Source organism: Cryptomeria japonica, chromosome 8 (genome assembly GCF_030272615.1).
Source record: "Cryptomeria japonica chromosome 8, Sugi_1.0, whole genome shotgun sequence".
Lineage (NCBI taxonomy): Eukaryota > Viridiplantae > Streptophyta > Pinopsida > Cupressales > Cupressaceae > Cryptomeria > Cryptomeria japonica.
Window position 1 is genome coordinate 744,126,850 of NC_081412.1, and position 27,978 is coordinate 744,154,827.

General features: G+C 37.0%; 1 protein-coding gene across 4 annotated transcripts in view; it reads left to right on the forward strand.

The window, feature by feature from the left end:
• LOC131061420 (sodium/hydrogen exchanger 6) overlaps positions 1–27,437 on the forward strand; it is a 117,482-nt gene extending 90,045 nt beyond the window's left edge. For 2 of the 4 annotated variants that reach the window (XM_057995077.2, XM_057995081.2), the window contains 7 exons: positions 20,004–20,101; positions 20,228–20,337; positions 20,495–20,578; positions 25,491–25,591; positions 25,679–25,767; positions 25,948–26,285; positions 26,791–27,437. In XM_057995077.2, coding sequence (XP_057851060.1) covers positions 20,004–20,101; positions 20,228–20,337; positions 20,495–20,578; positions 25,491–25,591; positions 25,679–25,767; positions 25,948–26,252 — 787 coding nt within the window. In that variant the 3' untranslated portion in view covers positions 26,253–26,285; positions 26,791–27,437. Of the gene's footprint in view, positions 1–20,003; positions 20,102–20,227; positions 20,338–20,494; positions 20,579–25,490; positions 25,592–25,678; positions 25,768–25,947; positions 26,286–26,782 lie in introns of all 4 variants that reach the window. The other 2 variants (XM_057995079.2, XM_057995080.2) reach the window with 2 other exon arrangements.
• The last annotated feature ends 541 nt before the right edge of the window (positions 27,438–27,978 follow it).

A 27,978-nucleotide genomic window follows, 5' to 3' on the forward strand; every position in this document is an offset into this window, starting at 1 on the left:
GGCACAATGTCTTCCTTGATTTGAAACTCAACCTTTATCCCATCTTATGCAAACCTCAGGTCTGATTTATGATGTTTCTTAGGTCCGAGTTTAATACATTTTATGACTGACTGCTCATACTTTAGGTCTGAATCTCCATTGTTTCAAGTCTGATCTTTAACTCCCCAAGTTTGAGTTTTATTGCTGGGTGTAAAAGAAACATGCCTGTAGGGTGTTCCTTCTTTCCATGATTTGACTCCTCAAGGTCGATACCTTGATTTTTTGTAAAGAAATCCTTATGTAGTAGCTGCATCCCTGAAGTTGTAGTGTTTGATTCCCTGTCCCGATGTTGACTTGCTTTCTTTAGTACTTTGAACCTTCTGGTTTGTAGACCAATCTCCCAAGTATTGGTCGTACCTTTGCAATATCTTAAGTCTTCCCATCCTTGAACATTCTACCTCCTGGTAGAGCCTTCCATCCTTGCTTCATAACCTGAAAGACAACAAATTAAGAAACATGCAAGTAAAACAACCCCGAACATCCTTAAAACATTACTTTTTATGTCTACCAAAAATCCACTCAAATCTGGAAATAATCATTGACTAATGGAATTTATTGTTGAAATCAGGTCTGATCCTCTGATGTTGACTCAGGTCTACCCTTTCACATTTTGCCTAGACCTGATTGCACCAAATCGGGCGCTGTAAGAATGGGTGAACATACTTCCAGAAATCACACCAACTCAGCCTTGTCAATTTTGCACTGTCTGATAAAATTTGCTTGAGGCCTGCTCTGCTGGTTATTTACTGTGAATCAAACCTAATTGTCATTTGAATGGATGGATTTGACCTAGTTTTATATGATTCCATATCCCTCAAATTCATTCCTTCTCTATTTGGCCGACTTGGACACGCTTAGAGGTTTGAAAATAAATTAATTTGGTGCTTAATTAGGTTGGCTTGTTCTTTACTTGCTCTTGCACACTTTTCAACTACCTTAATGTTTAGGTTGGCCTTATGTTACTTTGATCTCTTCCACATGCTTCATGTTTAGATCCTCACGTTTATTTATTCCCATTGATACAAGCCTTCCACAAGTTTTGATGGATTTCCTCCTTCACATGTTTTTTGTTTTGGGTCCTATTGTGACATAATCACACATCACCCCATTCCAAATGGGTACCCCCTACATTTTAGGTTCTCTTGGTCTTTTGGTTTTGGTTCTTTGGGTCTTTTCGCAGCAATCCTTTCGGTCTCCCTAGTTTGCAAGTGTTTTTGGTGAATTCTGATCAAGTCTGCAAGTCGTTTGAGCGAATTTGGTGCTGTTTGGAACTCGTTTGGTCTATTTTAGGGTTTTGCCCTTCAGACTTAGGTTTGATGTCTTTTCCTTAGGGTTTTGGAAAATCTGAACATTGCAATCAAGTCAGAGTTCAAGGAAGTTACCAGTGAAATTTGAGCGAATTCTGAGCACTTACTATTTTTAGTAAGTTTCACTACATCCCAGATTGTCTTTATTTGGCCAAAAATCAAACTTACTATTTTTAGTAACTTTCTATTTATATTATCACCCTATCCTAGTTTGCCCAGATATGTTGTTTTGAAGTACTTACTACTTTTAGTAAGTCTATTTTAGGTAGGTCCCCCTTAGGCAGTGGTCATGACACTGAAGGCAGAGCATTCTTGAAAATCTGTCTAAATCCGGAAAGTTGAAAAAGTAGACAATTGATTAGAGAAATGGCTAAGTGTGAAATTCTTTCTTGAAGTGGAAAAAACATTGAAAAATCAGTCTAAGGTAGAGAAATCCACTTCAAATCCAAAAATGGCATCCCAATCTGGAAAGGTGAAAAAATGGCTAAGTCATTGAAGAAAATCTAAAGAATCCTTCACCATCCAAAAATGGCACTCAAGTATAGAAGGGGGGCACCAAATAGACCTCAAGGAGGATTTCCTCCTTGGGCATAATTTCCCCCATGACTGCAAAATCCCACCCAAACATGTGCAAGAGTGCCAAAACAGGGATGTGGAAGAATCCTCTCCTCCATGCAAAAATCCTCCACATGGTATGAATTCCGCCCAAGTTGGAATCATGGTGCCAAAATGGCCTATGGGAGGAATTTTCTTTCCAAGTCAAAGTTCCTGCATGGGGTGGTTTTAGTGCCCAAGACCAAGGAGAGAGCGCCAAAGCATAGTGATGGAAGAATTTTCCTCCAAGTCCAAGATTCCTACACAACATCAAAATAGCACTCAAGACTTGAGGAAGAGCGCTAGAATAGGGTGATGGAGGAATTTCCTCCCAAACATACTTTTCCTGCAACACATGTATTCAGCGCCCAAGTAAAAGAAAGTAGAGTGCTAGATGAGAGGTGAGGAGGAATTTTCCTCCAAGGTTGGGATTCGTCCACCTAGTGAAAAATGTGCTCCAATTAGAGGATGGGTGCCAAACAAGTATGAAGGAGGAATTTCCAAGGCAAAGTTAAAATCCTTCACATCATGGGAAATGCACTCCAAATCAAGGATAGGGAGCCAAAATGAGCTTCAGGAGGAATTTTCCTTCCTAAGCAAGGATCCTTCACAACATGAAATTTCCACCCTAAGGCCAAGCATGGGCACCAAAACAAGATAGAGGAGGAAAATTCCAAGGTTTCAAAAATTTCTTCACAAGGACAAAATTGAGAATGGAATTCTAGGTGAGGAATGATTCAAAAAGTTCAAAATAAAAAAATTCCTTCCTCAGGAAGAAAATTCACCAATGATGAAGAAATTCAAGGCACAAACAAAATTGGCCAAGAGAGAGAATTTTCTCTCCTGAATTCCGAAGCTCAGTCTGGAAAAAAATTCTCAAAAAATGGGAAAAGTGATTGAATGATCAAAAATCTCCCTCCAAACAAGATGAATTCAAAAACACGAAAAAATTCTCCCTCGAGGAATTTTCTCTCTCCAAAAATCCAAACGAACATGATTTCCTTCCAAGAGGAAAAATTGACAAAATTCTTTTCGGAAAGGAAAACCTTTGTAAATATCCTTTTGAATCCAAAATGGAAAGATTTTCACAATCAGCGAGTTGGCGACATGTAAAGGGAATATTCCACATTTATGACACAACTTAAGGAATTATGGAAATTTCCATTTTGAAATCAACTTTGATTGCGGGACCCGTTTGCATGGCAAGTTGTCAAGGGAAACACGATACATTTTAATTGCAGCTGCCAATTTTAACCTTTTGCCAACTTAGCAGTTTGGTAAGGAAATTCTATTTAAACAATGGATTGGAGTTCATTTCTCACACAGGTTTTTGGAGAAGTTTGAAGTTAGAAAGAGGTGGAGAAAAGTCAGAAGTGAAGAATATATTAATTTCTAAGAAGTTCTTGTTCGCAGAGGTTCTATTTTGTTCTAGATTGGAATATACACGTTGGAATTCCTTCTTCATCAAATTATTAAATTCCTTATGATGATTTTAATGTTAATTTATTCCGTTTTGTATGAATGGTGGAATCCAGCATGCTTGCGGCTACTTCTCAACAGGCACAAATTAAGAATGAGCTCAAAGGATTCCTTCTAGAGTCCAAGATTATTTCAAAGTGGAAGGAAATCAATGACACCAACTTAGGAACTTTCCAACTGGGAACATTTCAGAATAGAATTTTGGGAACTGCAGGACGTGATTTGTCAGCCCTTTCCATCAAGTTTGTCAAGAGCAGAATTGTCTCAGCTGCTAGCTTCCCTCCAACCATTCAATATCTAGAACTGATTTTGGAGTGCGCAAAGCATTATACTTCTAAAAGGAGCAATTTTGACATCTGATGGCAAGCTTCTGGTTAACCGAACAGCTGAAGCTATTGGAGAGACATTTAGGATTCCAACGTACCAATCTATGACTTACAAAACCAAGGATAGAGCTGCGATGATGTATTATGCTAGCATGAAAAGATGTGCTGAAATTATTAATAAAGTCTCAATTCAGAAGTCATGGCCACATATTTCCAAGATGCCCAAACAAATCACCAATTTTTACTTCAAGCAAGAGTATGTTGACGTCATGATGATGCTGAGTAGAATTGTGGGATGTGCACATGCCTTCATGTTCAAAACACGGATGTTTTTCTTCGTCGGTGAAGTGATGGAAGGCAATGGGATAGTAGATTGGGCAAGATTGATTAGCCACTATGTGCATGAGCCACTGACGAATTTGAAGGAGAAGCCATATGTTATCTATTCATTGGCAAGAATAGGAAAATTTGATGGCTTGCTAGGAAAGGGACCCATGGGATGTGGACCCGGTCAATTGAAGGTTCACAAATGCTATCCACAATTACATTTGTACAACACTACATCTTTCAAGTTAGTTACCAACATCTTCACCATGCATTTAACCAGATTATTACAATGTGAACCCCATACAAGGTTGTCGTAGGCATCTAGAGCGTTGACACAGAAATACGGAGCTTGGTATATTCAATTTCCTAAGTTTACCTATATCCGTGTTCAAGGATTCTCTTTTCTGCAGCATAAGCTACTGAGGTATCCGACAGACAAAATGGTGCTACTGGAGCTCACCAAACAGATGATTGCCAATGACAATTCATAAGAAGAAGAAGCTGTCAATTGAATTTCCTATTGTTGTAGGTGATTATATAGAAATGTGTCGGACATTAGTGGCAGCTAAGAATTTCATAGAAGAATAGGTATTTTACCACCTGACACCTCATATGGCCATATCCTACTTTGATCCGTACAACAAAATAAGGATGGTTGCCAGAGTGAAGTTCAAGCACAAATTCCGCCAGGAGGACTATTGTTCTAATGCCAGGGATGATGTTGAAATCAGAAAAAGGATGTTCTCCAGGTTGTCCCTTGACATGATCAAACTTTGTGAAGTAGTTCAGGTGCTGGATCAGGTCAAGGAGGATGGGAATGTAGTTCAACCAGAATTTGAAAATTTGAAGGATAGGCCTTTTCAGGCCTCAAATTGGTTGGAACCAGAAATTGATGATTTGGATGTTTTGACTAGACCAGTCTTAAAATTCACTAGGCATTGGGTTGATCAACATATCGTAAGGTTGAAGGCAGGAAATGTTCGCCTGAGTTACCAATTGATGGGAAACCTGGATTCCCATAGTGAAGCCACAGAGGGGTCATCACAAGTCCAAGATGAAGGAGAAATTCTGCAAGAAGGAGCTTGTTGATGTGTCTAAAGTCACATCGCTATAGACTCCATCCGGCCAACGCAGAATAGAATGTGCTCGTTGAGTATCCTATCCTCTCTTGAGATAAGGAAATCCCTAATGCTGTTTTTTGTTTGATCAAAGGGGATGACATCAAGGTTTTGATTGTCAAGTCTTGACTGCGGGATTACTCAGTGGTCGATGTGATTTGCTGGGAGCACAAGGGGATTTACGATTTGCAACAACTTGGTCTGCTGTGATTCTCAGACTACGAAATAAAATCAGAATGGAAGGGATAAGAGATCTAAAACTAACAACACGGGTATGCGGGTAGACAGGTTCAACATAACCAATTCCTGCTTGGCCAGAATAGCTCACAACCTTGCAGGAACGGTGCAATCTTCAAGGGGACTTGGAAGATTTTCAGACTGCAGGAACATGGCTAAGCACCCAATTCTGGCGCAGCCTAGACAGACACCTGCGGTTGAACTAAGCACAATTAAAGGCTAAGGTTAACCATACAAAAGGATACACAATCAATATATCCTCATTGGTATGAGCCTAAATCTATCAAATACCTGTACATCCAAAACAAAAAGATCTATCTAAAATGCTAAAAGAAACCATGCAAACAGGATGAAAACAAGACAATAAACACCAAATCAATGTCTATATACTGATTTCATCTGCCTATTACAACAATTTCTGTAGCATCTCTATGCTATTGCTAAGATCTAACCTATTCTAATTTCTAAAATCTAACTCTCTCACCAGAGTCTTAACTATTTAACAAAAATCTCTAACCATCTAACCCTTTACAAAAGAAAGGCCTCTGGCTTTTATAGAATTTACAATTTTGAATCTAAGGCTAGGATGGACTGCATCCAAGGGTCCTGATCTGCCTTCCAGAAACTAGCAATCTTAACCCATGCCCATTAAATTCTCTCTCATCCATTAAACCACAATTTCAACTACCTGCCACTATTTGGCTTCAATTTGAGTCTATCCGATAGTTGGACATAACTGTCCACAATTGACTTGTTTCCCCTTTCTTTCAAAATATCTAAGTGGGACCTACAAGCAATTTCAATTTCAGCTTTTTAGAAATTGAATTCCTGGAATTAAATCCAGCTGTGTGCTTTTTCTCGAGAAAGCATAAACTTGCAGCATTCAAAGTGTTCTTTGGTCTTTGGTCTTGGTGGTGGACTTCATCTTTGTTCAGCGGCACGGTTCCCAATGTTTGGTTGCTCTCGTGCTCCTGCAGCGCATTCCCACATCTTTTTTCTTTTCCAGTCTTCAGTGCCTGGCCTTGATTGCGATCCTTCTTCGATTTGCGTTTCAGGTCTTTCTCTTGGTTCTCTAATGACGTCCTGCGACCTGCGAACGATCAATTTCATTTCAATAAATCAATTTGAATAATTAATTAATTTAATTTAACAAATATTAAAATTTAACGCCTAGAGGGTCATTTGAAAATTTCCCAAGTTTTAACGCTTTCTCCTGCGAATTTAGTTGTTCTTGGCAATTTCGGGCAAGAGGGGCGTTCGAAAAGTTTTTTAAAAAAAGTTCATACTTAGACGTTTTCGAAATTCGGCCTAAATGGCACTTCCGCAAACTTTAAGTTAACGCCTTACTATTTTATTTTCACATTTTCGGGTAGTTTGAGAGCAATTGCAAGGTTTTTAAAACTTTGACATTTTCACCCCCTTCTGGTGAATTTTGGGATTTTGGGCACTTTTGCAAACTTCGAGATTTTTAGGCCTTTTGCCAATTTCAGACCTTTTAGGTGTTTGCAAACCTTTAAAAAAAACTTTGCAAATTACCCATTACTGGCGAATTTCACAAGACTTGGTCTTATTTCTCCCGTACTGGCAGACAAAATTTAGGGGGGTCCCTTGTCAACTGATGGGGTGTGTGTGCAATATGCACAACAAAGCTGAGCAAAGTAAAGAGAAGAATGTTTCTAAGAAGTCAAGAACAAAAAAGAGAAACGAAGCCCAGCCGGAAGAGCCGCAATAGAAAAGGCCAAGGGTGGAGGAAGCACAATCACTGGCTAGCTCTTCCAGTTTACAAGGAGTTGAAATGTTCACACATGAAGTCCAGGAATCAACCACCAAGAAATATTCTTGACAATGCACAAGCGCAAAGAATGCTTAGCATTAGTGCTTCCCATCGACCTGTTTAGTAGAGGGATCAAAGGTAGGAACATGCCCCCAATTCAAAGCAGCAATAGCAGAATGGTTTCATAGAAACAATTTTGGAAGACTTGGAGGAAGTTTTGCAGGAGCAAGTGCACATGGAAGTTTAGGACTAGCCGATTATCGCTTCAGACTGGTTGAGGGAAAGAATGAGGAGAGAGCCGGAAGAAGAAATGGATCTAGCACAAGAGTTGGAGAAACTTCTCAGTAGAATGGACAAACCTGTAGAAAAGAAGGCAGCTAGGAAGTTTTCAAAGATTGCAAGGGACGAGTCGGGATCCAAAACATTGCATTTGGCTGAGCCTATCGTAGATAAAGATACAAGTGAAATCAAGCTCGATGAGTGTGTAATTAGAGAAGTCAATTTAGGGCATGCATCCATAGCACAGGTGGTGGAAGATTTTGATGAATCTTCCTTGGCAATAAGGAGAAAATGAAAAATATGAAAGCAAAGATTAAGAGGCTGAAGGGCCAAAATAGGGCTTTGTGTGAATATGTGCGGAGTTTTAAGCACCTACTCAGAGAGGAAGATCCATTCTTTGTACTTACCTCTTCTCTTCCTAAGGAATCTATTGATGCCACTGAAGAGGTCAAGAAAAGAGCTCAATGCTATAAGGAGTGGGTGGAAGATGTCTTCAGTTCAGCTGAAAAATTCATTGAAGACCTAGCTCAAATCCAATGGAGAATTCAGGCTATCTTGAACAGGCTGGAGATGACGGATAGTTCATGGGAGGATGTGCACATTTAATAGGACCTGAATATTCCGTTACTTAGAGCATTAATGAGAATTCCCAGGTAGACGTTGATTGATGGGAAGGTTGTCTACGAAAGTGAAGTTTATGACTTCTCGTGGTGGTTTTATGCCATCTGCATTGGAAAGGAGTTTTGAAAGATTTAGCAGGGAGTTTACATCTTTGAGGGATTCAGTTTGGAAAATACAAGGAGAAGTCCTCAACGCAGTTGAGGCGTTATTTGCTAGAAGGTTGACTGAAGATGAATTAACAGTTGACTTCCTGAAGGGTAGGTTACATGAATATTTCTTTGTGGAATCATTTTCCAAGGCACATCTGGAAAATGTTTCCTTGTTTTCCAACACTATGCGGAAAACTCAAGGTGCAGTGGTAGATTGGGAGAAGTTCTTCTCCAAGTGCGAAGAAGATATTTCCTTGCTGGAATTCTAGATGGAGAATGTGCCAAGTGTTTCCATAGGGGAATTGGAGGCCGTCATTACAAGATTCATTGCATTTGACCGCATAGAGGAGTGGCACATTCTTGTTGGAATATTTGACCAAGTGTTGGCAGAATGCATGGAAGCCATCACACTTAATGAGGTAGCGGAGCATCTTTTGCATGTGGTCAATTTCAGAGGTGATGGTGCATATATTGCACAATAGGTGATTTGTTGCATGGAGCATTTGTTGCATTAGGCGAATTTGAAAGAAGTGGTGCATTTAATGCACAGTGGATGCCATATTTGGCAAGAATGTAATTAATTGATAATGGGTATAATGGGTAATTAATTTTTTTCTCACCTTGTTGCATCATGTGTGTGGAATCTTTTGGGTCAAACCCTAATTAGGGTTTGCATGTAATCAAAGCTGAAGGCCTATATAAGGGGGTGACCCCTTTGTTTGTAAATAGAGAAGATTTTATGAGATTGTTGCGATAGGCTATTGAAGTAATAAATTGTAATACATTGTTCTTTGATGGTGTTGCTTGTCTTATTTCATAGCCTGCATGGTGTCACATTCCTCGTTTAGTATAGATTTATTTCAAGTATTTAGATGAATTAGGTTGATTGCAATGTGTTAAGGAGAAGATCGCTTGCTCATACCTTTTGTTGATAGCTGATTGTTATTAATAGTGCAAGGTTGGACTGAGCTATTTTATGTGTGCATTTAATCCAAAATATTGAATGGATATTGTTCTTTGATGGTATTCATTGATGATTTGACATCTTTCAAACACAACCCTTGAAGATTGCACCCGCTTCATGTAGTTGTCTCAACATGGTGAAGTGAAGTGTGGTTGATCTTATCCTAGACATTGCTATCTACTGAGTGCCTAGATTTAGAGTAGCTTTCCTTAAACCCTCTCATTTACTTTCAATATTATTCAATTGAAAAGTCCTAAAAAAAAAGGAGCCATTCATATACAAATCATTCGCATAAAATCTCCTTGAAAGTCATAAATTTTTTCTAAATCTTCTTTGAACTGTGCGTAAGTCCCTGGATTACTAGCTACATCACCACACGAGCCTATATCCATATAAAGTGTCTAGTACAGAGTCGGAACGATGGAGTCATCGTATGATCTTCCTGCAATCTTAGCATACATTTGACTTTGATCAAGAGAGGATAAAGTACCCGTTGGTAAACTTTATTCTGTGTTGGGCGTGGTCACAAAACACGTGTCAATAGGGCCTAGCCTTTAGGTCAATCCTTACCTTTGCTCACACGTTATAGCTTGGGACCTCCATTCACACACTACCCTTTAGGTCCCTTGCTTTTCATAGGGTTCTTCACTCAATGTTTTAGGTCAGCTCCAATGAAGATTGGGCCACTGGTTTCACTTTATTCAAGCTGTCCAGACATTTTAATTTTTAGGCCAGGACCTAAATTTAGCTTCACACGCTTGCCAAGGACCTATTTCCATTCCCTTAACACGTTTTGATTTTGGTCACATCTTTAGCATTTAGGTCCACATGTTTCATTTAGGCTAGGACCTTATCTTACATGCTTCAATGGATTTCCTTATTTACATGTTTTGTGAGGGCCTATCTCCATTTGCTCAACACGTTTCAAAGGTTTTAAGGATTTAAACCAGCCCGATTTGCATCTCTCAATCTCATAATTTGGCTATACTTAGAATTGCTTTCTTTTGTTTCTCCAATAAGATCGCCTTCCTTATTTGTGATCTTTTCTCTTTGTGTGGTGATAAAATTATCTTCCTCATTTGTGAGGGTAAATCTGCACCCCTTTATCCTTCTTCCAGCCAACTTTACTTCTCAAAATCGTCTAGATCTTTGTATTTTCAATAAAATCGCCTTCCTAATTTGTGAGGGTAAATGTGCATCACGTTCCATGTTTATGAGGGTTAATTCAGACCCCTTAATTGACTTGATCTTATTTGCAATTCGATTCTTAAGTGAGGGGGTAATTTGTTTTGACTTCCATGTTTGTGGAGGTTAATGCACACCCCGTCTTCCAAATTTGATTTTACATAAGGCGATTTCCTTGGGAAGTTAATTTTGCTTCCTTGGTTACCTAGCTTGTTGCACACCCCTTTCACGTTTTGGGAGGTAAACTTGTACTTAGGCGATTTTTCCTTGAGTGATTTTTTTTCCCTCTCTTGCCCCACACGTTTGTGGAGGTTGATTTGCAACCTACTTCCATATTTTGGAAGGTTAATTTTGCACAAGGCATTTTTCTTCTTTGGGAGATTGATTTTGTTGTCCCCATTTCCCTAGGTTGTTGCACATCCCTTACATGTTTTAGATTCTTTAATTTGCACTAAGTGATTCCCAAGCTTTTAGAATTCGATTTTAACTTCCTTGTTTAGGGAGCTTTATTTGCACCCCTTTCTTGCCTTTATAAGTTGACTTCCTCCTTGAGCGATTAGACTGTAAATAGTTGTGTGAAATGGTGCCCTCTAAGTAGGGGTTCCATTTTGTTGAGGTTGGCAAATCGCTTCATGTTTTTTGTTCCTTGAAACATCTTCCATGTTTTGAAGAGAAAATTCGCAGCTTCCTTCATTGATTGTGAAGCTTGATTTGCATCTTCTTCCAACACTTTTGGAACTTCGATTTTCATCATTTGATCTTGAGGATTGATTGATCACCTAGACTTGGTATCTTTTGGTCTCTTGAAGTTAATTGACTTCCTTGTTTGGGGAGGTAAATGTGCACGCCTTCCATGTTTATGGAGGTAGATTTTTGCCCTTTTTGTTGAGACGCTCAATTAAGGATTTCAATATCTCCATCCAAACTTAGCTTCCTGAAATTGCCCCGTAAAAGTGCTAACTTTTAAAGCGCTCAAGATGAAGGCTTAATTTTCATTCCAAAAATCGTTCAAGGCAATTTAAATTTTTCTTTTTTATGGAGGTAAATTCGCACCCCCTTTCCAGATTTGTGGAGGTAAATTCGCACCCCCTTTCTACATTTTTGAAGGTAAATTGTCCAAGTTTATTGCTTGAGAATTTCGCTCTCTTCTAAAGATTAAAGTTGAAATGCACAAGAGAGTTTTTATTACTTTCAAAATTGACCCTTCAAATTTTGCTAAGAGTGAAGGAAATCTCAAATTTGTTTCTCACTTATCTTTATTCTCCAAGGGTGAAAAATCGAAACCTAGAAGGAAACTTCCAAATTCTTGCACCTTGACATTTTTTCTTGACAATCTTGTTACATGACAAAATTTAGACAAGTCGTGATATTTTTACAATTTCACAAGACATCAACATTACCTCAACCTACACACCTCTTCCTCATTAGCTAAGGTTAACGACTAAAGAACTACCGTCAAGCCAAAATCAAACTAAAACACCTAACTAAGACACCTAATCTAAGCAAAAAGTGATCGTCCCCATTTGCAATGGGGCAATGTGTGAAAACGTCACAACAATACCGGGCATGGATAATGTTGAGTATCAAGAGATATTACTCGTACATACACTTCTTTTGTTATAGTCTATAGAACGAGCATGTTGAGTTGGCACCCATCTGGTCATCATCAGACCAATCAAGTTCTTCCAAGTCAGCACGTCTTAGCACATTGAACCTTATCATCCAAAGAAGGGAGCAAGTGACACATGGCATTGCATTGAAGTTTTTCCAGCATACGTAACCTATTTTCTTATTGGTTAGAATTCAAAGGACATGTGTCCTATGTGATGTAATTTTATCCTTGGCTAAAAGAGAGTTTGTTGTAACAAACTCTAAATAGGGTTTTATTGTTAGATCTTGGCCATTGATTTGAGAATCAATTTGAGCCTTCAAAACGTAAAGAGACCTATAATGCTCAAATTTCTCATTTGTAAGGGTAATAGTTAAGAGCTGGACAATAGTTAGTAGTTAAATAGTTGTAAGATAGCTAGTAGAGTAGAGTAGGAGGAGGAAGGAATTGTTGCCAATACTTGTTGATTTTTATACATGATCTTCTATGAAGCATGGTGGATCTCTATGTGTAATTTCTACATGTTGCATGGTTCCTTGTTACTTCTCAAATTTAGATAAAGTTCATTGATTATGATAGAGAAGTGTGATGATATTTGATGAATCCTTCGGTTCATACAATTTACACCATGTTAATTGCAAGTTGTTTTGCATGGTTAGCTTGAACCTAATTATTATTGTGGCCAAGTTTGATTGCAAATACTTCATTTGGATTTGTGCTAGTATTGGGGTATTTGAATGGATTGTTTACAATATGAAGATCTTTCACTACCATAGGAGATCACTTTCTTTCTTATGACATTGTGAGCTATCTCTGGTTAAGTAGAAAGTAGTTTCATGAAGGATTTGTCTATCAGAGCATCATTCATTATGGTCATTGCCCTTAGGAATTAGGAGTTAGCATAGATTCTCTAAACCCTTTCCCCTTTTGTCCTTTTTTCTATTTGAGTTTGAATTAGTTTAGGAGAAGCAACATCACATGATTGATACATTTGATGTTCATGTTCCAGTTGTAGTTTACAAACGTAAGTCCCCTTGTATTGCCAATAATCACATCTATACACTGAGTCTATCCATGTATAAAATAAAGACTTGACTATAGGAACCTTGGAGTCACCTTGTTTGATCACGAAGTTTAGTATTTGGGGGTCTTTGTTCAACAGAGGATAAGATATTCAGTATTTTAATCAGTGTTGTAAGGTTTCATAAAAAGCACATCAAAAAGATGAAAGCATTATAAAAAGGCACTTGGGAGCTCATTTGACATATACTTGGCTTATTTATTTTCTCTCTAAGAAGCTTGAGATCTTTGGCTTTCATTTACAGGAAATTTGAGGACGAAAACCCTTGGAGTTTCTTGGTGGTTTGGATGGAAAACCCAAATCCATTTTTGGTGTGGATTCATCCAAGATTGACCATTGCGCTTAATTATCAAATTGTTGGAGGTTTCAATTGAAAATCTCTCATGAGGATTTGACAAGCAAGTAATTTTAAAATATGTTAAGTTTTGAAGATTTCCTAAATGTTGAAGGATTGCTACAGTGACGTGAACAATTTTACTACAGTAATGTGAACAATGATTCTACAACAACCTGAACAATCACGCTACAGTGATGTGGGTTTCATTCCTTATCATGTGGATTTCCCAGACTTCTTTTAAACGGGGTCATTAGAGAGTTTTGGTGTGATTCTGGGCTTTCCCGCGTGTTGTTCAAATTTCACGAATTTTGAGATTTGCAATGCTATTGACTCACTTTGGCTTCAATCCTGCTTCTATTGACTCACTTTGGCTTCGATCTGTAAAAGATTCTTTCTTACCATTAAGCTTGAGTTTCTCTTCAATCTGCACCATATACTACTGGTAGGCTTTAAAGTTTCAACAGTTAAAAATGCTATCTTTGTTTGAATGTAGTGTTAAAGGATATTGTGATTTTTGAAGACTCGATGCTTCTCAGAGTCCTTTATATCGAGTTTTGCAGAAAATATATGTAAGGTGTTGGTGTAGTCTTGTACTGATTGGTCCTTTTTACAAGGTGGTTACCATGGATGTACTTTTCTTTATAGATATCCTTTATGAAAATACAATGTTATTGGATCTTCCTGGTGATTGGATAATTCGGGCCTGGTTAGAACCAAACCTGTGGTTCGGTTCCCTTGGAGATATAGGCAAGGCACAACCATGGAGAGTTGGGTTCGTTTGGGATGAACTCAAGCAAACCTAGTGAGGATTTGGACAGATCCTAGCAAACCTATGAAGAACATGTCATCTTTTTGACAAAATTTTAAATATTTTTTTCACGTTTGATTTTGATAGTGAGTTCTTCTAGAGTTAATTTTCTGAGTTTTTTTTAGAGTTTTTGACAATATTCAGTGAGTGCTTGATGAGTTTTAGCCGTTGCTCATGCCGCATGCAAAAAATGTGAATTAAACAATTCAAAATGTTATTTTTTTGGTTTTGTAAGCACTGTTTTTTGTCTTTTAAAAAAATTATGAAAATGGTGTGTCATGAACGTTTGTGCAGTTTTGAAGGTCTTCATTTGGGCTTGCGGTGCTGCCCCTAGACCCCTGCAAAGTTGTCGGCTATGGAGTAGAGCATATTGACTTTCAGTGTTAGTGGCAGAGGCACTACTAGTGGTTCTTCAAATGTTCCTACATCATCTAATGTCAATGATGATGATGTTGATGATTTAGAATGTCCATGTGATGCGGAAAACTGATTGTTGAACTTGAAGTTTGAACAATGAATATTTAATAATGTTGACCATTTATGTTTTAAATGACATTTGAGTTTATGGTGGGTTTGTTATGCTTCTCGATTGCAAATATTATAACATATATGATATATATGATTTTTGAGTGGACAAACCCAACCCCCCCAAAATTTTTGTTGGATACATGAAGTTAATCTGCAAACCTGAACCAAGATCTGAACTAGAACTGAGAGCTTAGTGAAAATATTCATCCTAGATTGTCTTCATGGAATCTCCTCATGTGGGATTCACCTTCATTACCTCTTCAAAATTGAGCTTCCGTGATTCTTCCTTTGCCAACAAGTTTGCCTCCCAACATTTGTTGAACATGGTGTTGAACTTTTAGAAGGACGAATGCGATTTTCTTAGATGGTTTACATAAAAATGTTTTTCCAGTTTTGAAATCCAATCTTCAACAGCTTTACATAAATGTTTTTTTTCCAGTTTTGAAATCCAATCTTCAACAGCTTTAGTATCAATTTTTTCTTCAAAGGTGGGAATACCAAAGTTTATGTTGATCTTGAAGGGAGCTTATGTGCAAATTGGTGCATCATATTTGATCTAAGGAGTCAACAACTCATTTTCTGGTATCCATCTATGATTATTTGTCTATTAGGAAGATAATTTGATGGTACATATAGGAGTGAATAGGCTTTGACACCACTCACCTGAATTAAGTTAGTAATTCAGATGACAATACATTAGTTGAGGAAATTAATATATTATAAGTATTATTAAAAACTCAAACACAAGATTGGCGATTATTGAACAGATGAACAAAATGGATTTTTATTTCAACTGCAATCATATACAAAATGGACAAAACTATATGGGAGAGTTGTATGCTTTCCACTCAGATTACATGCTTTGAATGCAGCCATTATATAGCTTTTCATGCAGGCAACTGAAAAGTTACTAAAAATTGTTGATTAAGGTTCTTGGACAGAATTTAAGACTCGCCACACTTAGTAGTGAGCCAGATAAGGACAAACTTATTAGAAACCAGAGAAGTTTGTTGGAGTCATTTGGTTTTGGTACCTCTACTTGATGGGGTCGACTTCTAGATTGTTGGAAAAAGTAGAAGTTTTATGTGTTGGAAAGCTTGAGTCACAAACTAATCAATCTGGGCTGTACAATAGTACAAGTAGGGTCCTATTGGTGTACGTTTTATCATATATCGAACATTAGAATAAAATATCCAAGGATACTCTATCATCTCTTGAACAAAATGACTACGTGTGCCAAGATTGCGAGAAAGACCACACAGTGACTCCAAGGTCTATATGTGCGAATGTGCGACTTTATGTTGGATAGCTTCCTTGGTTATGTATGCTGAAATACAAGGGGGACTTACGCTTGGCTTGTTCAATTCACAATGAAGGTCTAGACAATGAAGCTCTATCATTTGGGTCTTGGATAATGGACTTCAAGAAAACTGAAAAGGAGATAAGGGTTTAGATGTTCTAATCTATTCCTAAGAATTCAAGAGACGTTATTGACTAGGTGAACCCAATAACAACACTTTGCTTCGCCATGCTAGGACAACTACACAAAGTGGGTGCAATCTTCAATCGATGTGCTTATGATTTTCATGTCATGAATAACAACCATCAAATCGAACAATATTCTTCCAAACAGAAGCTAAGCATCCACAAAGTAAGCTCAGACTACTTTACATAATGAACAAAAATCATTTGTTCATCAAAAGTATGAGTGGAAGATTCACCATAAATCAATACTTATCAGATCTTGCATTCGTCTAACATACATGAAATAAAAAAAATCTAAACTATGATGAGGGATAATAACCGTGCAAACTCCAAAATAAGAGAAGTAATCACCATCAATTTGAACAATGCATTACTTATTACTTTGGCAGTCATAAACAACAATTTTCTTATCTAAACATGTTTTGCAACATGCTCCCATGTTTTACAAATGAGGGCGAGCTCAATTTCTAGCCTCTTCAATTACAATTCAGTGGCCAGGATTGATTTCAAATCAACAGTCGAGATTACAAAATAAAACCCTAATTAGGGTTTTCTACAACTAACTATCTCTCGACCAATGATAAAATTACATTTGGGGACACTTGTCCTTCTTGCTAACTATAAACCAATAATAAAATAGAAGGTTGTTGCATCGTGGAGTGTGCCTTCTAGAAGCCTCTGTGGATAAGTTAGGTTCATTGAACTTGGACATGTTGACTTGGAACAATCTGATTGGCTGGAAGATGATGAGGTGCCACTTCAGCACGTTGGATGTCCTCCCTGAATTCTTCAATTTGTGTCAAGAAATTGTCTAAGTATGGAAATTTGTTTGAAATACTCTTCTTGCCACTATCTGATTCTGATTGGGAACTCGTCTTTAATTCTTCGAGAGATGAAATCCTTGAAGAAGTTGCCCTGATTGCTTCAATAGGACTGGGATTGTAAATGAAATCCTCCAAGAAGTTTGGAATTTCTTTCTATATTTTCACCAAGTCTGAAGACTTTCCTTTCTTTATGCCTTGAAATTCTTTAATGTGCCATGAATTTGGAGAAGAAATCCCCTATGCCTTCACCACAATGGAGGAAATTGGAATTTTCTCTATGAAGTATTTCCCATACTTAGCCAAATTTTGGCTATTCAATTTCATTTTGTGACACCTTCACGCGAACCCTCTAACACCTAGTCAAGATTTTGGCCATCTCTATGCTTGGATGCACTTTGCCTATGGATTTACCCTCAATTTTGAATTTGGCTTGTGCTAAGTAGGACAAAATCCACCCTGGGACAAGGATTTTATTCATTTTCTTTTTACTTTTCCTCTCTATTCTTCTTCATTCTTCTTGTTTCCTTTCCAACACTCAATCAAAATTTGATTCTTTTGTTGTGTAAAATTCCACACAACCATTTTTTTATTTTATTTTCTCTTGGCAAATTCCAACACTTTGGTCGGACTTTGGAAATTCCTTTCCTTCCTTGGGTAGGTGAATGTGTTGGCAAAGAGTCTATAAAAATTCATTTGTGTTAAAAAATTTTCAAGTGTTGAAAATTTTTCTTTGTGTTGAATTTATTTTCCCTTTGAAAATAATTCTAAGTGTTGGAAAAAATATTAAAATATTTTAGGTGTCGAGCTTTATTTTCCAACCCTTCCAATCTTGATTGATCTTTCAATGGTGAATCTCATGTTTCTTGTCCAAATTGTCTGTTCCTCTAGCCATTTTCCTCTTTCATGGTGAATTTAGTCTCTTGCTTGGCCGAATTGGTCATCTTGCCATCATTCTCTAGTCATGGCAGACTTTGCACATGTTTGGACATACTAACTTTGTGCCATTTTACTTTGCTGCCTTCAATTTCCCCTAGGGGAACTTTGTAGATGTCTAGTCATGTGTAGGTTGATTGGCCAACTTCTCTAGGTGCTGGGCAGACTTTAACCTCTTCAAGCCATCTTTTCCTTCTCTTTGGCGAACTTGATCTTTTTTGTGTCTATGCCAAACTTCATAGTCTTCTAACCATAGGGGAACCTCATGAATATTTGGACACCTTCCTTAGCTGGGCGGACTTTAGGCTTGTCTCGCCATCCAACCTTATTCTCTCTCCTTGGGTGGGCGGACTTGACAAGTGTTTGGACATTTTTCTTGACTCTTTCCTTGGCGGACTTTATCATAGCTTTGCCAAGCTTGGGGCGGACTTTGTAGATGTCTTGCCACTTTCTTACATAGCAGGGTGAACTTTGGATTGGCCATTTCTTGAGCAAAATTCATCATAAATTGGACGTTTTCAACTTTTCTTTCAATCCACCAACACTCTAGAAAAATTTTCCTTCATCTTCCTTGGCTGGATTTGCTTCTTGCTTAGGGAATTTCCTTGACACTTCATCAAATTTTGAAATTTTATTCTCCAAGGTATCAACACTTAGCCAATTTTCTGAATTTTTTTCCTTGGCGGACTTCATGATGGCTTGGATGTTGGATATTCCTAGCTTACTGTTGGGTGGAGTTACAAAGTGTTTAGACATACCTTTCTTACTGCTGGGTGGACTTCAACTTGTGCCAGCCGTTGTGCAACTTGGCTGGGCGGACTTCTCAATTGATTGGACATGTCCAAAACCTTGGGCAAGAATTTTGGCAGGCTCTTCGGATGTATCCAAACCTTGGGCAAGAATTTTGGCAAAGTGGATGGATGCTTTGACATTGGTATGGCCATGCCGATGATTAGTCTGCTATGCTGCTGTTTTGATCTGCCATGTTGTTTATTTGGATCTTCTGGCACAAAACCCTAGGCTGGAGTTTTGCCATGCTTTTTACACTTGGAGACATAATATTTTGATTCTGAAGACATGGGCACTGATGCTCTGACTTGAGGGACCCAACCCTAGGTCTACTTTCAAAAGAAAAGAAAGCAAAAAAGCAAACAAATAAAATTCCTAAAAAATAGGAAAGTGTCAGAATTGACCCAAAGCAATTGCGATCTTCGTCTTTCGGGCCTTCTGAGTGCTTTGGTGATGTCCAGGCACTGATCTGGGCATGATTTCTCTATTTGACCTAGATGACCATATAAAAATTCCAACTCCTCATTGCGAAAAGATTGGTGATTAGCAGTTGCAACGCCAAGGCAAAACCCTAAAAAGAAAAAAAACAGGGGGTCCCCATTTGCAATGGGGTGATGTGTGAAAAGGTCACAACAGGTCCAACCGTTGAATTGCTAAATTTCACTTCGAAGGGCTTCAAAAATGCAAAAATAAAAAACATGCAAGAAAAATACTAAAAATAATTCTCAGAAATATTCAGAAATCTTTCCAAGTTTGCCTCTTGGATGATGTGGGCTTTTTTCAGGATCATGTAATGACATTCCTTAATCATGCCTTTGCATTATTATGAAATATTATGAAGACAACCACAGTATTCTTTACAATGGTTTCACATTTTTTCTGGGCTTTCCTTTAGGTGTCAAACTTCCTTATTATAAATAGCTTTATCATTATTTTTATTAAACTAGCCTAATTATTATATACCTACTTGAAATGTAACATCTTCAAATGCTCAATACATTAAATGTTATTTTTGTATTTTTTGTATTGAACATAATAAGATGGCATGGGAGATGGCTGAAATGGTCCTCTTCACCATAATTTTGAATGAATATATAGACTGGATGTGGTCATTTGTGAATATGCATAAAGCTGCTTTTGCCCTTGCACAATAAAAAGTTGAGGAACATGTTGTACTGATATGATACTCTTCAATCTGTCATTTTTAAAGGGCGGCGAATGTGTTTCCTTGTGCTTACTTGATCAACTTTGTGCGACCATCACAGAGACAAATACCAATGAAACATCAGAAAGCCCTTTGGTATAGTGGTGAGTTAAATTCTGATTGAGTAATGTGTTTCCTCTTGATATATCTTTTTATATGTAATTTTGATGTAGATGCCACAACAAAATATGCCACTCTTAGGAAGTCTGATGATATCCTTATGTCAACAGGGCTGAGAGGGGCAATGGCATTTGCTCTTGCACTACAGTCGGTTCATGAGCTACCTGATGGTCATGGCCAGACAATCTTTACAGCTACTACTGCTATTGTTGTTCTGACGGTATTTTTTGAACCTGTTAACTGAATTATGAAGTGTATTCATAAAGATTATGTTTTGATTGCAATTTTTTAAATTTAGGAGTTTCTATTTAGGATCTATTGAAGTTCACATTATATGTCAAATTTGCTTTTGATGAACTATACTTTTGTTTTATCAGGTCCTGCTGATTGGAGGTTCAACAGCTACAATGCTTGAAGCTTTGGAGGTTACAGGTGATAGCCATGGCACTGATTTTGAAGAGGTGACTATTTTCTTTTATAATGGAACTGAGGGAAAACTACACCAGAAATAATAAAATCCTTGGAGAGAATCAGGAACATTGGCATGGGCATGCTTTATTCTACTCTTAAGTTGACTTGCATAAAAAATAATTTTATTGAAGGTTGGAGTTTGGTGTTTGAATTAAGGGAAATGAAAATCTGATGGGAGCTCAAAATTTCTCTCCTTTCCATACCATATCCCCTTTACCACTGTTTATTTATATGACTTCCATTCATCTCACTCCTGTAGTATACTTAACCTGTAGGCACAATGTAGGAAAACATTAGTGTGTTTTAGAGCAATTTTTCATCATGGGCTTTAGGTATGGTGTAATTGTTGGTATGTTTGCCATTGCGCCAAAAGTTTGAGCTGTCAACGGATGTCACAAACACCAGACTTACCCAGATACACGGGAGGCAGTTAAGCCATGTCGCGAATCCCGAAGGAGGTGCTGACCACCAAGTCAACAGTAATGTCCCCTTTTGTAAAATGCCCTAGTTTGCCCTAGATTACAATTCTCAGCCAATCTGGGAGGGTTAGAGGGGGAGTACCTTTATCTCCTTAAGAGAGAAAACCTGCAAACAAGTTATAAAATAATCTACAAATTATATTATGCAAGTAAATAATAATTACAAACAACTAACTATGATGATACATAAAGTAAAGAATGACTGATTATGATGCATAAAGTAAAGAATGATTTATTATGATGAAACATAAAGCAATTTTCAATTACAAACAACTGTAAATGTAGAGATCAAGATCATAGATCATAACTTACTAATTGATTACAAGGCTACTTAACTAACTTAGAGAACCCCAATCATAGCAAGCTAGGATGGGTAACTTGATAGGGTGTCCTTACAATTGTTCCCCCTCAATCAAGCCACCTTCTCCCACTCACATGATTCCATCCATCACCATGGTAGAGAGGATAAGGATTTACCCCAATAGGGTGCCCTAAGTCTAATCCTCCTAAGTCCAAAGGCAGAGCACCTTCGCCCCCCTTTGGCTTCATGTGGACCCAGCCATACATATAAGGTAGCGTGCTTAGGGGTGACTCCAACACCGTTCCCCCTATTGGTAACCTCTCCACTTCGTATCATGGCTACGATGCATTCAGATTGTAAGCAAATATATATAAGTCTCCGTCAAACAGAGAATGTCCATAATCAGATCCATGCTCAGAATATGTATAAATAGCATTATCAGTAACATATGATCTGACATAAATATGCAGAAGTAGATATATACAAATATTTGTAAGCAGCAATATATATTAATTCTGGAAGGTGCATATATAAACTTAATTACTATGCATCATACCACCAAGCAGAATGTGTAATTGCATCATACCTCCAATGCTATTTGTATGATTGATTGATTTCATGAATTCCTTTGATTGGATGATTTGAGGTATTGGTGAGTTGAGGACTAAGTGATTGTTGATTAGATGATTGATGAGTGAGTGAGTGATCCTTGAATGCTTGGAATGATTTCTCCTTTATACTTTACTGGGGAAAGAGTCACCACCTTTCATAGGAATTTAGGCACCACCTTTCATAACAATTGACTCACCACTTGTCATTGCTGCCTTTGAGAATAATATACTATTCGCCAAATTTTTCTCCCTTGTCTTCCTCAAATGAACCTTCTCTTTATATCTTCCCATGTGAGGGAGAGGTCGCATCTCTTCATCATGCCTGCCCCTTGGCAAGAGACCCAACCTATCACAATTTCTGCCCTTTGAAATAGTACAACCCTTCATAATTCTTGCCTTTTGAAAGGGACACAACCTTATCTACTTCCCATTCCTTTCTTCCTCCATTAATCCTTCCTTGATTCCCATGCTTCATTCCTTTTTTCCCTCCTCCCCTTTCAAATGATCTCTTCTCCCTCTTATATCTCATTTTGAGAGAGCTACAACTCTTTGTTCCATGCCTTTTGACCATTTATTAATTTAATTCCATTTTAATTATATTATATTATATTTTTACTATTTCATGTTTTAGTTTATTATTAAATCCTATTTCAAAATGGGGACATTACATATGGAGCTTCATTGTCTAATGTTTAAACATTGTTATGCACCTAAGCACAACATATCACTATACTTTGTTTTAAGTCCTTAGTCTTAGTGTTATTGTTTAATCAATGCTTTATCTATTGATGATTAATGAAGAGTTAGGTTACATATTAAGAACTAGACATGGGCTTAATTATGGCTTTCATTCCCCATTGAGTATGTATCATAACGTCCATTGGGTAAATTTACCAGGATCCCATATCTTGTGGTTGTCCAACCTTGATAGGATTTGCACTTCTTTCTTGGCTCTCACCATTAATTGATTTTTCCAATCTTCCTCATGAATGCTAGACTCATGAAATGATAATGAATTGCTATTAGTAGACAAACCAAAATCAGAAATTTCCTCATACCTTTCAATGGTGTTATCATAGGAGCCATCAGTTTCATAAACGTTACCAGATTGATCTCAATTTGTAGCCAAGGTTGCTGTTATAAAATTATCATCTATCTCAATCCCCTCATTTGTAGCTGCAAATCCCTCAATAAACCCTGATTGTTTTAATTTTTCAAATGAAAGGACAACTTGACCATACAAATAAGAGTTTTCTTGCTGATAAGGGAACTGATTTGGATTTGTTTCAATATTCATGCAATATGTGGTTGCATTTTCCATGATCACTCTTCTTAAGGTATGATACTCATAAAAAGTGCATGGCAGCATGATCAAGTGCTGCAACCTTTTCTATGGAGGTAGTGGAAGTCCTAAGGCAGCCTTCCTTGGCTGCATTGAAAGTTCAAAATTGTTATCGCCTCTTTTGAAAGATTCATTATAGTGTACGGCTCTTCATTTAGGTATGGTACGGCTAGGTCTTTGGCTCAGTAGGAGATTAAATGTAATATGTGATTTTGAATTTCTTTTCACACCGCACACAATGCACTTTTAAATTCTGTTTTCATCATCCACACACAACACATAAAATTCTGGCATATACATAAATATATTCAATTGCACACATTGCATATACAAATTTATATTTGCAAGAAAACTCTATAAATTTGTATCTGGAATCTGCAAACATAGCAAGCTTTGAAATTTTTATAGAAAAATGAATCTGCTCCACTCTTTAAATCTTAATCAATCTGCACATCTATGAATCCTTTATGAAACTGCCATCGATTGAATGGGTTTTTGTCCACAAAATCAATATCCACCTTGGGGTTTTCGTCCTAGGTTGGATAGTTGAACTAGATTCTCACAAAGGGTTTCTTAAAAAGTGAACAATCTAGAACATCAAATGAGCTTTCACAACCTTCTTTTAAAACCGTTTTGGAAGCTTCCAAAATTTCAATTATAAAAATCACTTTTAAAATATTAAATTTTTTTGCTCATAAAGTGACTTTATAATATTTTATTTTATTTCATATTCCTGCTCATAAAGTGACCCACTTTATAAATTTTTCATCGACATAAAATAAATCCACTTTATTAAAATAACCAAGGTTCAACATTTAATTAATCAAAATATAAATAATCCTCAGAATTTTGAACTATCTAAAATTTAATTAATTAAATATTCCCTAGTAAAGCCCAAAATTAGCCTACGAGAATTAAACAAGCTAAAAGAGACACTTCCGGCTACTCAGCGGAAGGGGACATTACACCTAGGAGTCCCTTGGGTGTTTTGGTGCCCCCTAGGGGTCCTCAAAAGGGGACATTTGAAAATTTCCATTTTGAGAGGGGGATATCTTGGAAATATTCTTGAAACCTTGGTGGTGGTGGGACAGTGGGGGAATGTCCACTTCAAGTCCTCATGTCCCAAAGATATGGGGATTTTGAGGGGAGGATGTGTCATTGTCTTGGAAATGTGGGGTTTTTTTTGGGGTGGGGGGCAGCGTGGGGAGGGAGGGGATGTGCCGCCATGGAATAGTAATTTAGATATTTATAGAAAAACAATGAAATGTGAAACAAGTGAAGATTAAAATAGAGGAGACATGTCTATACATCAAGATGTAGGTTGACATTGGAGAATGTGGCAAAAGAAATTTATGAGGGGCTAATGAGTTTAATAAACCCACCAATTTCATTTATGGATTTGTTGAGTTGTATTACTATTGTTTAGTGTGATCACTTTTTTTACCTTTTCCTTTCCTAGCTTTTTGTCTTGTTTAGATTTTTTTTTGCTTTTTCCTAGTTTCCTTTTACTAATTTGTATCTTTAGTTGGTTTGAGGGCAGAGCTCTTTAAGGGGGAGGGTATGTTGCGTACTTAAGCACAGCATATTATTATACTTATGTTTTTAAGCTCCAACCTTAGTGTTATTATTCAATTGCTGGTTTGTCTATCTATGACTAATGTATGACTAATGTAGAATTATGTCATGTGTCAAGAGTTAGTCGTGGGTTAGTTAGGGTTCCTTTTCCCCATTGAGTATACAGGTGAAGGAAAACAATAAAACATGTATCTCTTCAATCTTCAATTGATAACACAAATGCAAGGAGATGCCATTATATGAGGTCAATTACAGCATGGGTGAGAAGGTGCTCCCAATCCTTCATATTTGCTTTCTATTATTCAATGCTTTTTTTGAATTTGTTTTTTCCCTGCAATTCATTTAGGAATGAAGTAAACATTCATTTAGCACAGCACAAATTTGATTTTGTATAACGTTTTGCTTCATATATAGATCTCTTCAAGTGTGGCACAATCTTCAAGTCTACTTCAGCTGTCCATGTTATGTCACATTTAGACATTATAATGTAGATTTTCATTGGCTTGTAAAACTCACTAGCTCATCATTTCGTAACGTGGACCTCCTTATACTGTTGTTTGATAGCTATTCAATTCACTACATACTTCTTTGCAGGATTTGGTAGAAGAAAGTGATTATAGAGCTCCACATGATGAAACTGGTAATTCAAGTTCTGGTCAGAATCTAAAGATGAAACTCAAAGAATTTCGGAAAAGGTTTGATTTCTTCCTTTCTTTTTCTCAATCTTTTTTACATAGATCTGAAGGTGCTTACATAGACTTTTCTAAAATTATATATTGCAGCACTGCAACTTTTAGTGCAATAGACAAGAACTTCCTGACCCCATTTTTCACTGCAAATGGAGATGCACGTGGGCATAGAATGTCAAATGGTATGGTTAATTTTTCTAATGTATTTGATATATCAAGTAGCTTGTGGAGTAGAAACCCTGTGTTGATCCTTTCATTTTACCAGGAAGCATTTTAGTTTTATGATCATCCCGAATGTTAGAATTGAACATTGATCATATTGCATGCTAGGTATGGCTATATTGAATTTAATTTTCTAACAGGGAATGAAGCTCAGGATTCAGCCAGGCGAAGTTTGAGGATTTCAAATGAGAATGGAAGTTCTACAAGCTCTCCACTGTTGCAAATAACTCCAAATGGTGAAGACCAGAACATGGAAAGCACCAGTGACAAAAGATCTAGGTGGCTTTCACCAGGGAGTCATCTTCAAAATGACAAGTATAGAAATATGTATGCACAGAGTAAAGATAACAGAATACCTGGTGAGGTGAATAGTGGTAACCAGATAGATCGGACATCATCAGCTGGCACTATTCAAGATAGGAAATCAAGATGGCCATCTCTCTGAGAGTAGAATGTAGCATTCCTCTTTGGAGATAATGTATATTTATCATTCCTTACATTTCCTCCTAGTTTATTCTCAGTGATTTGAATATATAATTTATTGCTTACAGTAAAGATTCCAATATATTCCTCTAGTTACATGCATGGGTACATAGTAAATCTTTTTGTTCTTGATTAGGAAATATACCCTTGTTTGTAAATGTTCACATCTCTCTCTCTCTCTCTCTCTCTCTCTCTCTCTCTCTCCTCTCTTAGTAAGTGCTATTGTTATGAACAACCTATACAATTTATTTCCTCTGAAATGGTTGGCTATGCTAGTGGAAACCTTTGACCATGTGGTTTATTTTCCATGCTCAAATTCATGCTACTTATCCAACAAGTTTTAGTATTAGTGTATCCTAACATCACACTATTGGAAATATTTTATCCGAAATTTTCTCATTTGTTTCTTGATTATAATTTGGTAGAATATTCTAACACTTGTATTATACTATTATATTATTGTTTTCACAGTAACTTTTGTCTGTTTCCAAGCTCCCCAGGTAAATAACCATGCTGATTGTGCTACCTGAGTTCAGACAACTGGAGAATATTTGTGTTTCTATTCACAGTAACTTTTGTCTGTTTCCAAGCTCCCCAGGTAAATAACCATGCTGATTGTGTTACCAGAGTTCAGACAACTGGAGAATATTTGTGTTACGTTTTAAGATGGTAAATTCTCTACTAGCAAATTGAGCACAAGAATTAAGCAGAGTGAACTGGAGATCATTGCCATTCATTATGAAGTTGGTGATCAGAACAATCTATCTCCACGAGTGCAATTTCTGGGCAATTTTTTGAATGGAGAAGGGTTCAGTTTGGTACAATTTTATTTACAGTCCACGGAAGCCTTTAGTTGTAAGTTGGGAGGAATAAAAGTTCTAAGTGAAAAAAATATTATAGGCATGCAGACTGTTTTTGGAGGTGTTTGAGGGCATTGATAATGGACGAATTATTGAAATATTAGAATGATTTCCAAGTTTTAACATTGGTGTTTCATTGAAAACACAAATTAAAATCCTCAAGGTTGAATGCTTTTTACGCTCAGTCTGAAGATTGGCAATTGCCATTTTAAAAATGAGCCACCTCCTTTGTTAATGTGCACAATTGCAATTAGATAAGGCAAAATTTATGGTAATTCATTTCAACAGTCTTTTACCCATGATATATTATTACATGAATAGATTTATTTTGCACATTTTAGAAAGTAAGGTGAGTAAGAGCCTTGTTTACAGCCTATTTTAAATTTAGGACTGTTCTATAAAGGTATTGATTTCTCAAATGATTACATCTTAATTTATTAGATGCGTCATTTTTCCCACACCTTCACTATCAAACAGTTTGTATAGGAGCTATTAGAAAATAGCATAATTACAGCCACATGTTATTTGTGTCATCAGAAAACGTTGACATAAGAGAATATATCAAGGATTGACAATTTATGTATATATTTTAGAAGGGTACGAAATTTAAACAATGTCACATCCTTCAACATTGTGGTATTGGCATGAATGAATATTATTTTAAGTTTTAGTCACAAATTTACAAAATTCATGATATCTGTTAACTTTTAAAGAGGATACAAATGGATTACTTTGTATCAATATTGATGCTTGAAGTCTTGCTTATCCGAGTGTCAATAGCAACATACATTATATTGCAGTTGATCGAGGTTTTGAAGGGCAGCTGTT